We start from the raw sequence: 16846 nt of genomic DNA on the forward strand, positions 1-16846 counted from the left end.
GCCTTACCTTTCTCGTTGGGCTGCGTTCTTCTGTCTGTGATGGAGCTCTATTCATCTGAGGATGTAATTCAATCTCAGATACTTGTTCTGTCTGTAACAACAAATCAGTCACCGCTACACCCAGAAAATGACTAGCAGCCATGTACAATAAAGACAATGAAAGCAAACACGAGGGCAAAAGGAAAGTTACTTTAGCAATTTAACTCTGAGGGGGAAAGTTATGGTGACAGCTAAGTGAATGACACACGTCTTTTGTGTATTTTTAATTAAACCATTTCCTCCCTCTATTGTGATAAGAAAAGAAGAGAAAACTTTTTGTGAAAAGCTAAAAACGGCAACGTCTCTGAACATAAATGGCCTGCTTCCCAGGAGTCTTTTCTAGGGTTTGGTTCCTATAATATAGCACATAGAGCTCTTCCATTATGAGAAAAGAAAAGCCACAGCAACAACTACAAAGGTCAGGGGTGCAGACTTGTCACTGGATCCTGAAGACTCCAGTTGAAAAACTGAACAAATAGTAATATGAACATATATTGAGATCAAATGATATTCAGTGGGAAGGAGGCATTTACAGGGGAGCCTCTGACTGTGGGTGCTAAGGCCTAGAACAAGAAAATGGGAACTACCGCAAAAACTGTGATGATGTCACTGTATATATGATATATAAAAGGAGACAAATCTACTTCCTTCCTGCCCTAATCCAGCTCCAAATAGAAAATAATTGCAACAGTCAGAGCACTTCCAAGGAAAAGTCCTTAAGAGCAGCAGGCTAGGCTGAAAATTAAAACAGGGGGTTACTGCACTACAGCATGCTCACTTTTCCAAAATGGTTTATTTCTGTGTGGTTACATTTAAAGGGTTAAGACCCGGCTCCACAGGCATCAATGGCAAAACTCCCATTAACTTCAGTGGGGCCTGGATTTCACCTCAAGACTCTTACCAATAATTTATCAAGCACGGAATAACCTATTCTATTATTGCTGACCGACTCTTGCTGAGAGGCTGGAAGCAAGGACAGTCCCTACATTATCACGATCTAGAGCAGTCGAAGTTACTTCAATGCCCCTGATTCAGCGCAACCCATAAATCAAACCATGTCAGAATTTTATATAAGATTATAACATATTTAAAGAGGGGCTTTATCACACCACTTCCACTCCCTTCACAACCGCACCACGACGGAAGCTGGTGGGGAGAGGAAGCTCTGTCAGGTTTGCTAGTGCTCTACAACTGAAAGGGATAGAACTAATGCTAGGAGAGGGATTTGTGATCTTCCTTTAAATGCATATGTAATTCCTCAAGACAGAAGGGAAAATAAAATGCCATGGCTGACAAGATTTCCCTTTTCCTTCAAGTATGGTACATTTGAACTGCACACCAATGCTAATATGCATACTAACATTTTGATTCCGAAAACCTTCCAGGTATTGCTAGGCTGAGATGATAACTGAAGGCTCCTGACATACAGAGGAATGAAAGGGGGAAATGGGCACTCTTTGCTGAATCACTGAAATCAAGGATTTAATTTTTTCTTAATAAAACATGTCTCTCTGCTATCCAGTGAAACAAACAATAGATTCCCTACTTTCCAGAACCATTTCTTATGTAACTGAAAGAAATTCAGGACCAAAACACAGGCTTCAGTGGCTTAGCAACAGCATATCGGGCAGGCACTCCAGGCATATAAATTGTAATGAATGATCTTGGGACAGCAGAGCTCAAATGCATCACAGAGGCAATGAATTTGGACAGTGGGGGAATGAAAATCTCTGCCCTCACCCACATTCCTTTGATAAAGGGTTGATTCACAGAGAAAAACCAATGATGATGGCCCCAGAGGGAGCCATGTGGTATGTCGTCCTGCTCAGAAGAAATGTACGGAAGGGGACCACATGTAACTGAGTGAGATAGGAAGCAGGGAAAAATAGAGTAAAAGATTCTAGGAGGCTAGTTTGAGATGGAAGGAAGAGAGAAGCAGAGAAGCACCATTTGGTTCTGTCTACTGATTAGATTTTGGCAGGTGCAAAAAGAATCATACTCCAGCTGCAAAGCTACAGCACTTTACTCCCCTCATCCCCCTGCCACCGACTGCTTTCAATGGTAAAACTCTCACTGAAGTTAATGGGAGCAGAGTTAGGCTGCCTTTGACCTTCCCAACCTACAACTAAACTGATCCAAACAGAAAGGCCTCACAGCAGAACAATGTTACTTAAAATAATATTTGTAAAAGGAAAGAAAAAAGTACAAGTTTTGGACACTATCAGATGCAAATATTGAACCAAGTGTTGATGCCAATGCTAAAGGATAAGATTTCAGAATTTCCTGCCGATCTGATGACACAGCATTTTTTATGTTTATTGGCTATTTGAGTGCTGTGGGCATGGGCCACTCATTAGAATAACAGCTTCAGTGATTGCACGGCTACATTTCTATTGTACTATTCGCTGCTGCCAAAAGCCATCGGTGTTGGTACCGCCCTGCCTATTCATTTGTGATCATGAGGATCGTACCCCAGTGTGGAATGCGGATCTCACAATACAATTAGGCATGGCTAACTAGAGAGGTCAGATGGTTAAATACATACACAGATTTTATAAAAGAAAGGAATCAGTTCTGGTACAGGAGCTGATGTAAAATGAATACAACCACTGGTTGTCGTGTCCTTAAAGTGCCACCTAGTGGCATTTAGAACAGGTCATTACTGTGTTTCTCAGAACACAGTACAGCACAAGAGATGCATACATATTCATCAGCTTGGGACTGATCTGGTGGTTCTGAATTCATTCACAAGCAAGGGTGAAAGTAAGGTGGTACAGGCCGGTACAGCGTACCGGTAAAAAGTGGCCGCCTGTACCGGCCCATACCGCTGACTTTAAAGTTCTGCTGCTGCTACCCGCAGTGGCCGGAGCCCTGGGCCCTTTAAATTGTTGCTGGAGCCCCAGGCGGTGCAGGTGGACTGGCTGGGGGACACTGATCCCCCCCCAGCCTCGCCCCTTCTGCCCAAAGCCCCGCCCCTCCTCTTCCCCCCTTCCCCCCCTTCCCCATAAGAGAGAAATTTTACTTTCACCCCTGTTCACAAGGCAGGTGGACAACAGGCTACACTGGAGACAGTATGTATGAACTCTTCTGAACTTTCCATTTCCTCTTATAAAAAGGAAGCCTGGTCTATACCTAAAAGTCTTCCTAACATAGCCACGTTAGGTGTATTGAAAAAATCCGCCCCCTAACCAACATAGCTATGCCAGCAAAAGCCCTAGGGTAGAAGCAGTTATACCAGTAATAAAGTCCTTTTACCAGTATCACTTATTTTGTTCAGGGAACTGGTATAAGCTATAGCAGCAAAAGCATTCCCCCTCACTGGTCCCACTCAGATTTTAAAGGAATAGTCATACAGCCAATGGGTGTTTTACTTTTTCATGAGCTGCCTGTGCTGGGGATTTCCCCTTTGAGGAAGATCCAGAGAAGAGATAACAGTCAGGAGGGCCTGGGCAACACCAGAGACACAGTGGACCTGAGGGGATTCATGAGATTTAGGAGCCAGACCTCTTTCCTCATGGAGATAGCAATCTCTCTCCCCCCAGTAAAAGAATGCAGAGGATACTCCACAAGAAGCAGCTACAAGTATTCTTAGGGCTTGGCTACACTTGAAAGTTGCAGCGCTGGGAGTTACAGCGCTGGTCGTGCAGCTGTGCAGGGCCAGCGCTGGTGTGTGGCCGCACTCACAGCTACCAGCGCTGATGTGTGGCCACATTTGCAGCATTTACAGCGCTGTTGGAAGTGCTGCATTATGGGCAGCTATCCCAGCATTCAAGTGGCAACAACGTGCTTTTCAAAAGAGGGGGGTGGAGGGTGGTGTACTGTGACAGGGAGCAGGGAAGATAGAGAGAGTGGATTTTTGGAGCCAACACTGTGTGTTAGCTTCCCTGGATTTAAAAATCACAAAATGTTCGCGAGCCCTTAGTCTTAACTCTTAATTGCAAACAGCCTGCCTCCAACACGGACTCCCCGCTGTTTCATTCACTCCCTGTGGTGTACTGTGACAGGGAGCGGGGAAGATAGAGAGAGTGGATTTTTGGAGCCAACACTGTGTGTTAGCTTCCCTGGATTGAAAAATCACAAAATGTTCACGAACCCTTAGTCTTAATTGCAAACAGCCTGCATCCAACGCTGTTTCTCTGTCAAGCAAACTGCTTGCCTCTCATTTGATCGTTCACAGCCAGATACAGATAGCTCCTGTTTGCTGTGATCAGTGTTTGTTTTTTAGATAAGCAGTTCAACGGAGCTCTGATCGGAGTTCACAACAAAACAAAGAGAGGCTGCATAACAAAACAAAGAGAGTAATTTAGTTAAAAGCATTCTGGGATACTCCTTATTCCCTGGAGGCCAATAAAAGCGCTGGTGTGTGTCCACACTTGATGAGCAGCGCTGGATCACCAGCGCTGCAATCGCTACACCCCAACCTGGCCAGGTGTACAGCCAGCGCTGCAGCCAGGGAGTTGCAGCGCTGGATGTGCCTTGCAGGTGTGGACGGTTACTAATTGCAGCGCTGGAAAGCCTCTACCAGTGCTGCAACTTGCAAGTGTAGCCAAGCCCCCACATGGGAATGATCTGTTCTAAAGTTATTCCAGAAACAGTGCGGCATTTATAATGACAGCTTTTTTCTTTTGGCAGGGGATTTCCCGCAAACACCCCCCCCCATTCATTTCACTGCTTTCACCTTTGGGCCCTACATACCAGCACCTGTCTCTCTTGCTGTGGGCTGAGTGCAAGTTGCTCCAGAATATGTCACAATGCCACTCTGAGCAGCTGCTATGATGCACAGGGAGAAGGTGATCACTGATAAGCAATGTGTGGTGTGCTCCTCTATTCTGTTCCATTCTAGCTCTTTTCCCATGCTCATCAGTGAATACCTGGGCACCCCTCCTTCATTCGGGAGCTGAGCAACATGTTCCTTGCTTCCCATGTGATTTTACAACTCTATGGTATGAGGAATTCTTCCTTGGTGCTAAAGACTTCAGTCTTCTACTGTAGAGTCTGAAAGTCTTCAGCATGTAAGCACCACTTTACAACTTAAATGCAAGGCCTTGTCTACACATGAAAGTAGCACCATTTTAACTACATTGGTATAATTAAAGCACTGCAACCTACTGAGTGCGGATGCAGTTAGACGGATATATAAGCTATACTTGTATAAGGCATCTTTATACTGTTATAACTGCGTCCACACAAGGGATTATACCAGTATAACTATTTTGGTTTAAAAAAAAAATCACATCCCTAACTGACACAGTTATAGTGGTACAAAACCTGTGTGTATACCAGGCCTAAGACTATACTATTCTTGGAAAGAGCAATAAAGGATTAAACAAAAGACTAACTAACATACTCTTCTATTTCAAAATTCTTCAAAAGCCTCACTGCTCATCCAGACCAATGTACAGCAATTCATATTCCAAAGAGATATTCCTCCTATGTTCCTCAGCTGCATATCATATTCATAGTTTCTGAGGATACTCTTACCCTCCAAGCAGGGGTTTAAATCTGACTGAGGGCATGGCTACACTTCCGAGTTAGAGCGTATTAAAGCAGCCCAGTGCGCTCTAACTCATGACCCATCCACACTGGCAAGGCACATAGAATGCTCTGACTCCGTGGCCAGAGCGCTCCTCGTACTCCACCTCAGTGAATGGAATAACGTTTTGATGCGCCCCCGCTGGAGTGCTGTGGCACCAGTCTGGACGCCCTGGTCTGTTAATGTGCTCTGATCAGCCTCCAGAAGTGTCCCACAATGCCTGTTCTAGCCACTCTGGTCATCAGTTTGAACTCTACTGCTCTGCCCCTCAGGTGACCAACCGTCAGACCCGCCCTTTAAATTCTCTAGGAATTTTGAAAATCCCCTTCCTGTTTGTTCAGCCAGGTGTGGAGTCCTCTCAGCGAATCTTTCCAGGTGACCATGCCTCCACGCGCCAGACGATCCCCAGTATGGAGCAATGGCGAGGTGCTGGACCTAATCAGTGTTTGGGGTGAGGAAGCTTTCCAGTCCCAGCTGCGCTCCAGCCGTAGGAATTACGATACCTTCGGGCAGATATCAAGGGACATGATGGAAAGGGGCCATGACGGGGATGCTCTGCAGTGCAGGGTTAAAGTGAAGGAGCTGCGGAATGCCTACTGCAAAGCCCACGAGGCAAACAGCTGCTCCGGTGCTGCCCCCACGACCTGCCATTTTTACAAAGAGCTGGACGCGATACTTGGGAGTGACCCCACCTCAACTCTGAGTACCACTACAGACACTTCAGAGTCTAGTCCAACAAGGCAGGAGGAGGAGGAGGAGGCTAGGTGGGCTGGTGCCAGAATTGGAATATCGCCCCTCCACAGTTAGGGAAACCCATTTGTGCAAAGCCAGCCATAATGTCATGCACGTTATCCAGAGTCACAGTTCTTCTGAGCAGGATGCGATTAATGGCCCTGCAAACTTGCATCAACACAATTCCAACTGTCGACTTCCCCACTCCAAACTGGTTAGCGACTGATTGGTAGCTGTCTGGAGTTGGCAGCTTCCAGATTGCAATAGCCACCCGCTTCTCCACCATCAGGGCAGCTCTCAATCTCGTGTCCTTGCACTGCAGGGTGGGGGCGAGCTCCTCACACAGTCCCATGAAAGTGGCTTTTCTCACTGCTCGTCATCCCAGACTTGCATGATGATGTGATCACATCACTCAGTGCTTTTTTCCTGAGCCCAAAAGCAGAGTTCCACAGTGGTGAGCATGTCTGTGAATGCAACAAGCAATCTTGTGTTGTATGCGTTACTTGAGTCGATATCATCATTGGAGTCCTCACTGTCACTTTGGATCTTAAGGAATAACTCATCTGCCAAATGTGATGTGCTGGCGAGACTCATCAGCATATTCCTCAGCAGTTTGGGCTCCATTCCCGCAGACCAAAAGGTAAGACAGAGCGCACAGTACAAAAAACGTTGAAGGATGGCACCAATTGTGGATGGAAGCAGAGGGATTGCTGGGATGCGAGCTGATGCATCATGGGGTGTTGGGACAGGACCCAGAATGCCCCGCACCCCCTGTCCCCTTCCCACAAGCCACAGCACCAGAATGGGAAGAGGTGCTCTGTGGGATAGCTGCCCAGAATGCACTGCTCCCAATGCCGCTGCACGTGACACAAATGTGGTCACGCCAGTATGCTTGCAGCTGTCAAGGTGGACAGACTGCAGCGCTTTTCCTACTGCGCTCTCCGAAGACTGGTTTAACTCAAAGCACTCTACATTTGCAAGTGTAGCCATGCCCTAAGAAGCTTCCATTCTACAGGAATGTACTAGCAAGGCTCAGATCTCAATCTCCTACTGAGCAATCAAACTTGTAGCTCAGCAGCCAATATTAAGTTTTCCCTAATGGACAGAGAAGAGGACAGTGTCAGGGCCCCTGGTTTTTATTCAGACACTCACTATTTCATTCTGTGACCCTAGGCCAGTCAGCCATAATAACCTCTCTACTGTTATCTGTAACAACATCTATCTGATGGGTTCTTGCAAGGCTTGCTTAATAGTTTAGTACTTTGAAGTCCTCAGATGACAGGTTTAGATAAATGCAAAAATTACATTATTTTACATTTCATTTTTTAGGTTCCAGTCCTCAGTTCTCAAGCAAAGCAGGATCATACACAGATTCCACTCTTACTTTGCTGGAAGTAAGTGCATGATTGACCTTCCAAAGCAAAATAGATAACACACTTCATATTTCAGTTATATTGAAACATTTCTGCAGGAGAGAAATACATATGGAGGGCCTGATCTTGCCAACACTTACAGGAGTGCTGGAACAATTTTTATAGTGGGGGTGCTGAGAGCTATTGAACCAAACTATAAACCCTGTATATGATGGAAACCACTTCAAGCCAGGGGGTGTGGCAGCACTCCTCATTCCAGCACATATGAACACTTATGCACAAGAGTAACTTTGCACATGTTAGTAGCCCAACTGAAGTCAACGAGACTATTCAAGTGAAAAAAGTTACTCATATATGCAAAAGCGTTCACAGGATCACCCGATGCTGATCACCTATAGTGCCACTTCTTCAATTTACAAAGAGGGGAGTGCAGAAGAGCTTATCTGTAAGGTGAGGTGGACTATTCATGCTTTATACTCTATAGGATACTAATTATACCCTTCAGTCACCTATAAATAGATTAATTTTGAGGGGCTAATTTTTCTGTTTAAAGGCTATTTCCAAAAAAACCAAGCCTTCTCGCTTCAGTTTCAGTGAGCCTGGTATATACCACATTGAACTGTCAATTCTTTTTACAGCTTGTTACAAAAACTGTAAGTGATAAGGCAGAAAGAAAACCTATAGGGATGCAAATGCAACAAGCTTCCAAGATATTAGAGTGCTGACTGCTTTCTCAGCACTGTGCAATCCTGAAATTTTGATAAGCGCTTTTTTTAAAAAGCTATCTGAGAGCTGGTGATAAGGTTTGGGGAAAAGGCAGTAAATATGCACAAAGTTGCCACAATGTTCAACCCAACTGCAAGTAATGCATGGGACCCAGATGGAAACATTAACAATCTGCTTTAATACTCCACTTTCACAGAACCATATTAATATAAGCTGAAAGGGGGCATGTGCGCTCTGTTAGAGACACAGGCATATGATTCTCATTTAAACAATTTTTGCAGCAAAATACAAAATTAATTTTTTTTATGATTTAAGAGATTTGTCTCCCTCTGGAAACCACTTTAGAAAAGGTTTCATTGCATCTGTCACTGAACCCCAAAATAACTTATTAAAGGTGCTGGTCACTATCATTTTAAACCCTTTTTATTTTTCTGGTCTGGCGATTCTGGATTTAAGATATAATTTTTCCCTGACAGAGGAGGATAATCCACTTGTCTTGTATTCAAAGTGACACATGGCAGAATATTTCATACTACAGACGATTTATAGTTTTATTACAGTCACAGTCTTCTTTAGCATCTAACACATTGATTATATATTATATGTTAATCCACAGCACATAGGGTGGACTGCATCAATCCTTTATAAAAGGATTCCTTTTTTCTAATACAATGTTTGTATATACAGGCTAAAAAAGGGTTTACCATGACTTAATAATGTAAGAAAAGATTCGCTCTACTTGTACCACTCCGTGTGCAAGTACTAGGTTGCCATAACCTCAATACATAATTTCCTTTTGATTTCTAAAACAAAAAATGTACTTATCTAGAGCTCTAGATGTCCTGCCAGCACTTACAATCACATGCACAAATGTCATCAAGATTAAATATAAACAAGCACACCGATTATCCTAATGTTTAAACAAAAACACAGCCACAATAGAATAACAGAAACAAATCAACATATTCTGTCCCATTCACTCAATGCCTTTACTTTCCATGAAGGCCTGTGCAAACAGATAGGTAATGCTAGATCCTCTAAAGGTCAGCTGACTTGGGCTATTTGGAACCAAACGGGTGGGAGAAGAGAATTCCACATTCAAGGGACCCTCACAGAGATTATCCTGTTGACAGCTCTGCTTTTAATTCAGGTAATATTAAAATGGAATGCACTTTCTTGATTTTCTTATTTATCACACATGAAGGGGCCTGGTTCCAAAGATCATTAAATTCAGCAGAATGACTCTTGTCGATTTCAATGGTGATTGGATAGTTGATTAATAATTACTTAGACCCTGATTAAAGGAAGCACTGAAGTCTGTTAATAGGGTTAGATAGTAGATATCACAGCTAACGTTTAAAAAAGGAACAGTGTGAAAACTTTAAGGAATTATCCAGTACCAGATTACATTTTTAGATCTAAACGTTCTAACAGTTGTAAACATAATAATGTCTCAGTTTTCAAATGTAACTCGTTTCAAATGAAATAACTGAAAATTGTTATTTTCTTTACTGACTGTTCCTGACAAGCCTTGCGTTCAGGATCCATTTTTGCACAACAACAGCTGATGTTATCACAGCTACTGAGAAAAGATCTGCACTGATTTAGGGTTTGTGATGTCATGAGCAGTTCCAACAGATGCATGGTATCCTGATCTCAGCAGTAAAATTAGAAAAATATTTTTTCAACTATTTTGCTTTTAAAAATTACAGATACAAGATTGTGAACTCTCTTTGTCTATGCCAGGGGTGGGCAAACTACAGCCCAGGGGCCACATCCAGCCCTCCAGACATTTTAACCTGTCCCTTGAGCTCCAGCTGGGAAGTGGGGTCGGGGGCTTGCCTCGCTCTGCGCGGCTGCCAGAAGCAGCAGCATGTCCCCCCCTTCTGGCTCTTATGCATAGGGGTAAGCGCCACCCAAGAGCCTGCTGCACCCCGACCCCCTCCCATGCCCCAACGCCCTGGCCCCCTCCCGCCCTCTGAACGCATTGGTCCCAGCTCGGAGCACCCTCCTGCATCCTCAACCCATCATCCCCAGCCCCACCCCAGAGCCCGCACCCCCAGCCAGAGCCCTCACCGCCCCTGCACCTCAACTCCCAATTTCGTGAGCATTCATGGCCCGCTATGCAATTTCCATACCCAGATGTGGCCCTTGGGCCAAAAAGTTTGCCCATCCCTGGTCTATGTTGTACAGTCCCTGCTGAAATGGGGCCCCAATCTGATTGCGACCTTCAGGTTCTGATTCAATACCTACTGAAAGTAATAGAAAGACTCTCACTGACTTCCAGCAACTTGGATCAGGCCCTTAGATGCTACTGGAAAACAACAATTTATACTTTCACAGCCAGATTGCATAAACCTTACTTACACTGGCGAGAATGTAGTGATATAATAATCAAATTAACCTCATTGAGTAAGTGCTTAGCAAGGTGAAGAAAGGCTACCAAACATTTATAAGGGTTGCACAATCTAACCTTCGGTCTACAGAATGCCGTATTAGAAACTCAAGATTTTAATCTTTTAAGGCTCTGCAGCTCACCAGTCCTCTGGTGTTAATGACTTCTTAACTATTCCATGTATTTTAAAGAATTTGCCAGAAGCTGGGAATGGGCGACAGGGGATGGATCACTGGATGATTACCTGTTCTGTTCATTCCCTCTGGGGCACCTGGCATTGGCCACTGTCAGAAGACAGGATACTGGGCTAGATGGATCTTTGGTCTGATTCAATATGGCAGTTCTTATGTTCTTATTTACTTGTGTGAATGTATACTTTTTAATCAATGTGTGTCGAAATCACCAGTACAAACGAGAAAATAGTAATCAAGTTTCCAAAAATAAATTACAGAAGAATCAGCATCAATTTACAAAACCAACTATTTTGTAAACCAGACTATGGGAGAGGAGGCTAGGAATAATCGGTTTTTCAGCCAAAATATACAGTCCCTCATTTTCCACATCTCCCCTCATGTAGTACATGCAGGACTTGAGATGTATAGTGATTTATGCAGTGGAAGATACCAGTATAGTGCAATTCAAGTTAGGAGTGCTAATTTAAGTGTGATATATGCTGCATTTATTTAGCTCACTCTGGATAAAACCCTGAACACCTATTTTCTGTTCAGTGTACCTCAATAATTCCTATTAACATTAATGTGCTAATAAATCCTCCACACTATGCAGCTGTTGAAGCCGGCTCCTGTAGACCCAAAAGCCAACTGTAATAAGGTATTATTTTGTTTTACGTAAAAGAATAAGGGCCCTATCTAATCTTCGGGTGCATGTGTTCAGTTCAGTTTAAATGGAACCTCATTCATGTGTGTTCAAAGTCAATTCCAGTTGTAAATATATATTGTTACAAATTGTTATTTTGCTTAGTTGATTATTAATTTCACCCCTACTCTCCATCATTATTAGCATGGATCCCTGCTGCCACTAAATAACATGTATTTTGTTTGTATACACTGGCCAGCTTGTTTCCCTAACCTTCTGTTGTTATTAACTGTTTGTATTACTGTAGTGCCTAAGAGCCCCAGTTCTGGACCTGGACATCATTGTACTTGGAACTGTACAAACACAGAACAAAGAGACGAGGCCCAGACCCAAAGAGCTTAGAGCATTACATACTGGACAATCTAGTTAGACTGATTCCATCCCTCCTTAATTACTGATCCTTCGAGGTATCAGCTGTAGACACAAGGAGGAAAATTTGAAAAATACGTTTATTCCTATATCTAAGAAAATACTGCAGGAGGAGTATGTACAAAAACATACGCCCACAGAGAGAGGTACTGGCGGCTCCCTGGTCCTTCCCCGAGCATTGCTCTCCCTGCCCCGTCCTGCCCCACTCACTCCTCCACCCCCAGAGCATGCCTCTCTTTCTGTGAGGGAGGGATAGCTCAGTGGTTTGAGCATCGGCCTGCTAAACCCAGGGTTGTGAGCCTCAATCCTTGAGGGGGCCACTTAGGAATCTGGGGCAAAATCAGTACTTGGCCCTGCTAGTGAAGGCAGGGGGCTGGACTTGATGACCCTTCGGGGTCCCTTCCAGTTCTAGGAGATTGGTATATCTCCATTAATTTTATTTTTATTTTTTATTTTAACCACCACTGGATATTATACAAGATAGCAGTGGAACTACATACACCCAATATTAGAAGGAAACACACTAGATCTGTAGATGGAAAATACTTCAAAATAATTTATTAGCCAAAACAGAAGACTAGCCTTTATGTAAATCTAATTCTATTAAAAAGTCTTTCCAGCAAACTTTCTCAGTGACTTGGATTGCCTTTAAAAAATAAAGAAACACAATATCAGTGAATGAAGGTAATGCAGCTGATGTAATATATTTGGATTTTAGTAAAGCATTTGATACTGTGTCTCACAAAATCTTACAGGAAAAATTAATTCAAATTGTCTTACAGAGGAAAACAGAGATGTGGATTGTAAACTGGATTAAGAGACCATAAACAATAGTTTAGATACCTCTCTACACTACAGTATCTAAGCACTGATGAAAGGCAAATTTATTTATTGCAGTTACCACAGGAACACTGAGATTGATTTCAGAGCATTAGGAAAAATGTTGGTGAAAATTATATTGAAACAGGGGTCCATTGTGTGAACTGGTACAGATGAGGATTGGACTCAGTGCAGACTCTGACAACAGATAAGATCACAGAGGACATGGGTTACAGTAGTTCCTCAGGGCAAGTCAAGAAGAAGTAAATGCATGGTTAAATCAACCACATCCTCAAGTTCTATAGATAGATGACAAGGATGCATGCACACCCACAAATTTATCTACAGGGCTACGAGTGACTTAGTTCTGGGGAACAAACCCAGCTGCCATTTCCCTCATTATTAGCTCACCCGAAGACAAAATCCCCAACTCCTTTAGGCCCAAGAGAGGGGCTGAGGAACAAGGTTGGTTTAAAGCAATGCAGTGCTCTAACGACAGCTCTGGCAAACACTTCCAGAGCTCTGCCCCCGTGGCTCTGTGCCCAGCCACACCCTTCCCTAGTTGAAGTGATGATAACAGAACCCTCCTTCCCCTCCCAGGCAGCGACAGCGGTATGATGATCCTTTCTACACCAGAGAAGAAGCAAGATGGGCCCCCTCTGCCTCCTAAGAGGCAGAAGTGGCAGCAGCCCCCACACCACACCACCACTAATATTTACCCCAATAACCAGGGTATATCTGCTTTGGTTGGTGGGCAAGGCCTGCTGCATTCTTCTTCCGCTACATGCAGAGTCCTCTGCTGGGTTGGCCTTGTCGGGGGCACCCAGAGCCGCAAGCCATTTGGAGGCATGGGACAGTGCACATCACTCAAAGCTGTCGTTTCAAGCTGTCTGCAGATTCAGGCAAACATCTCTGCATCGGTTACATTTGGGGGGCATGGCCCATACAATTTCAAAATTTTCTTCACAACTATGAATTCTAGCTACTTTCCTTTAAAAAAAAGAAAGAAAAAAAGAACTGAGATTCAGATGTAATCACAAGCCTCTAGGAGCAGAGGTCCTTTGCATACGCCTCTGGTGCCTATGTAGGGTGGCCAACTTTCTAATCTGTGAAAACTGGACACTGAGTGCCAGAACTTCCCCTGCCTCCTGCTCTGCCTCTTCCCCCGAGGCCTCCCCCCTCCTCTTTCCACCCCACTGTCGCTTGCTGCTCTCTCCATCACCCTCCCCCTGCCAGCTGAGCAGGGCTCTAGGGGTGGAAGTGTGACTGGGCAAGACGCTGGAGAGAGAGAGAGATGGACTCTGGGGGTGAGTAACTGGGGCAAGACGGGGGAGAGAGAGCCAGGCTCCGGAGGTGGGGGGGGTGACTGGGGCAGGCTGGGGGAGGGAGAGGCATGCTCTGGGGGTGGAGGAGTGAGTGGGGCAGGACGGGGCAGGGAGAGCAATGCTTGGGGCAGGACCAGGGAGCCGCCAGTACCTCTCTCTGTGGGAACTGTTGCTGAGTGCTCCTCCAAGCTCCAGCAGCAGCAGCTGCTCTTCCCGCCCCCCAGTGGCAGAGGCGGTTACTACAAGTAACTGGACTTTTAGTGTCCGGACAGCACTGCTGACTGGACACTGCCAGGTTCCCTTTTCGACCGGACTGTCTGGTCGAAAACCAGGCAACTAGCAACCCTATGCCTTAATCCAGCCATGATGGGTTTTATTTAATAGGAAACAGGGTACTTTGCCTGGAAAGCAGGACCAGGGTTGAGGATACCTGTGTTATATCCGCCCAAAGCTATTAAGTGTGCTAAAACTGCCCAATGGCCCAATCCTGCTTATCCACCATTTAGCTAAGATGAACTATAAACGAATAAATAATGTGGTGGGTTGGATGTGGCACAGTGTAATGAATTTCTGACACAACTAGAAGTGTTTAGTGCTATGAATTACTGTGTTGTTTCAATAATATAGTGAGGTTGGTTGCCTAGGAAGTACTGGCAGGAAGATGGAAGTTTAACAAAAAAGCTGAAACAATTTCTGAAAACTACAAAAGTACAGGACCAAAGTTAAAGCTCCATTTCTACATTGTTATTGATTAATCTCACACAGGAGCTTCTGCCCAATTAAAATATAACTACTAAACTTCTATCCTACCATAACTTGCTGATACACAACAGTACCTGGAGTCCAGTGAATCCCTTAATTTCACTCTATGAGTATGTCTTAACTGCACAGTTAAACTGGGCACTTACCCAGTTTAGCCCACCCTCCCCTACCCTCTACACAGGAAAACCTCTGGAGAGCTCTGGAGAGTCTTTAAGCCCAGACTAGTTTACACAGTTGTGGGGTGGATTAGAACCTGAGCTCCACTTTCGCTTGGGTTGGAACCCTCCCAAACTTTGCAGTGAGAATGCCAGCTAACTCACTCGAGTACTGATAGTCCTCAAACCCTTCCCACAATTCCCCCTGAAGGTCAAAGTTCTCCCACAGCTGACTGGGAAAGAATCCTAGAAAGTCTCAACACAAAGGACCATGGGCTATGCATCCAGACACACATAGGTGAATGCAGAAAGAGAGAGGATGCAGTAACGCGGGTGGGGCTTTCCTGTGGGGACACTCACCCTGGACTAGGCTAAGCCAATCACCCAGTTAACTGTGCAGGAAACACAGACTCTAAACACCTAACCAATCCTAGCTGCCTCCCAGTCATCCATGGAAAACTCCAGTCTTCAGAATAAATTGTTTCCCTCTTCCTACACTCCATCAATTGATTTACAAAACACCACCAAAATAATTACACCATAGGCATGCACAAGTGGCGCAGGGCAGCCTTAAAATACTTGGGACACATTTAATTCCCAAGCTACAACTGTACATTACAACTACATTCAGGGTGCTTAGCTATATATGGAGATTGAAATGTTAAGGCAATGAAAAGAATTTCCAACAACACTGTAGAAAATTAGTTGAAACAGAAATTTAAGAAGAGCAAGAAAAGTCCTAAACCAGGTAAAAGCTGAGTATGTCACGCCAGTTTCAACGTTTTACTTCAGTTCTTCCTGATCCTCCCTTTATTTTGAAAACAGATTGGCTTCGCTTGAATTTATTCATGCTCTTTAAGTCAAGGGCCCATTTGGGTAATGTAATCCATGTGTTTGTTATAGCTGTGCTTGCTATAATTAAGGATCAGATAAGCTGAATTATGAAGCCCATCCTCTATATACAATCTTGACCATTTAAATGCACATTTTGATGACTAGGCACAGAAGATGTGAGCAAGGATGCAGCTGACATGGTCTAAAATATTATTACAATTATTTTTCAATTTGAAGTCAAAACAACAGTATTCTGAGAAGGTAGAAATACCTTTTTTTAAAAACCCTGCTGAAACGCCATCCAACCCCCAATAATTTTTAAAAGTAAAGTGTCATGTGTTTCTCCAACACTACATATTTTGCAAGGAATAGCGTATTGTAATGGGAGAGAATAAAGCATTAGGAACTTTACATGGGAATTATAATTTACAATTTTAGAGCATACCTGTTCCTTTAGTCTGAACTCTACATAGCTGGATTTGGCCTGGGCAACAGGCTCGGTATTTGTGACATGGTGAGGACCCTGCTGGATAGGGAAATACATATGAGTCTCTCCTGTTGCATGGTCAGAGAGAATAAAATCTATCACATGCTGAGAAAATAAGCAATTAGCAAAAGTATTACCTGTAGCACTGGTTTGATCCTCAAGAAAAGGGTTTTGTTTTGCTCATTTGTTTATTTTCCAGACAGCGGTGACTGTAAGACTTTTGAGTGTGAAAGGGTACATTGGTGATAGAGATGCAGTGAAAGGGTACAGCTGATGATGGCAGTGATATAAGGGAGGCAGGAAGCAATAATTCAGAGTAGAAGGGGGTGCAAGGAATAGACACTTCTTACAGGAGATTAGGCAAAGCAAAGCTTTGATGGATGCACTAAGGTGCGCAGCTAAGGTTGTAGTTGGATCAAAG

The 16846-nt window shown here is 44.1% G+C and overlaps 1 protein-coding gene across 7 annotated transcripts in view; it reads right to left on the minus strand.

Annotated features, from left to right (window-relative positions):
- Positions 1-16846, minus strand: part of REPS2 (RALBP1 associated Eps domain containing 2) — a 158004-nt gene that overhangs the window by 15714 nt on the left and 125444 nt on the right. For 5 of the 7 annotated variants that reach the window (XM_045021781.1, XM_045021377.1, XM_045021638.1 and 2 more), the window contains 2 exons: positions 16384-16464; positions 8-91 (listed from right to left, as the gene is read on the minus strand). In XM_045021781.1, the coding sequence (XP_044877716.1) occupies positions 8-91; positions 16384-16464 (165 nt within the window). Of the gene's footprint in view, positions 1-7; positions 92-12873; positions 13853-16383; positions 16465-16846 lie in introns of those variants that run through there. The other 2 variants (XM_045021548.1, XM_045021722.1) reach the window with 2 other exon arrangements.

The sequence above is a fragment of the Mauremys mutica genome, chromosome 1, assembly GCF_020497125.1.
Source record: "Mauremys mutica isolate MM-2020 ecotype Southern chromosome 1, ASM2049712v1, whole genome shotgun sequence".
In the NCBI taxonomy this organism is placed as follows: domain Eukaryota; kingdom Metazoa; phylum Chordata; order Testudines; family Geoemydidae; genus Mauremys; species Mauremys mutica.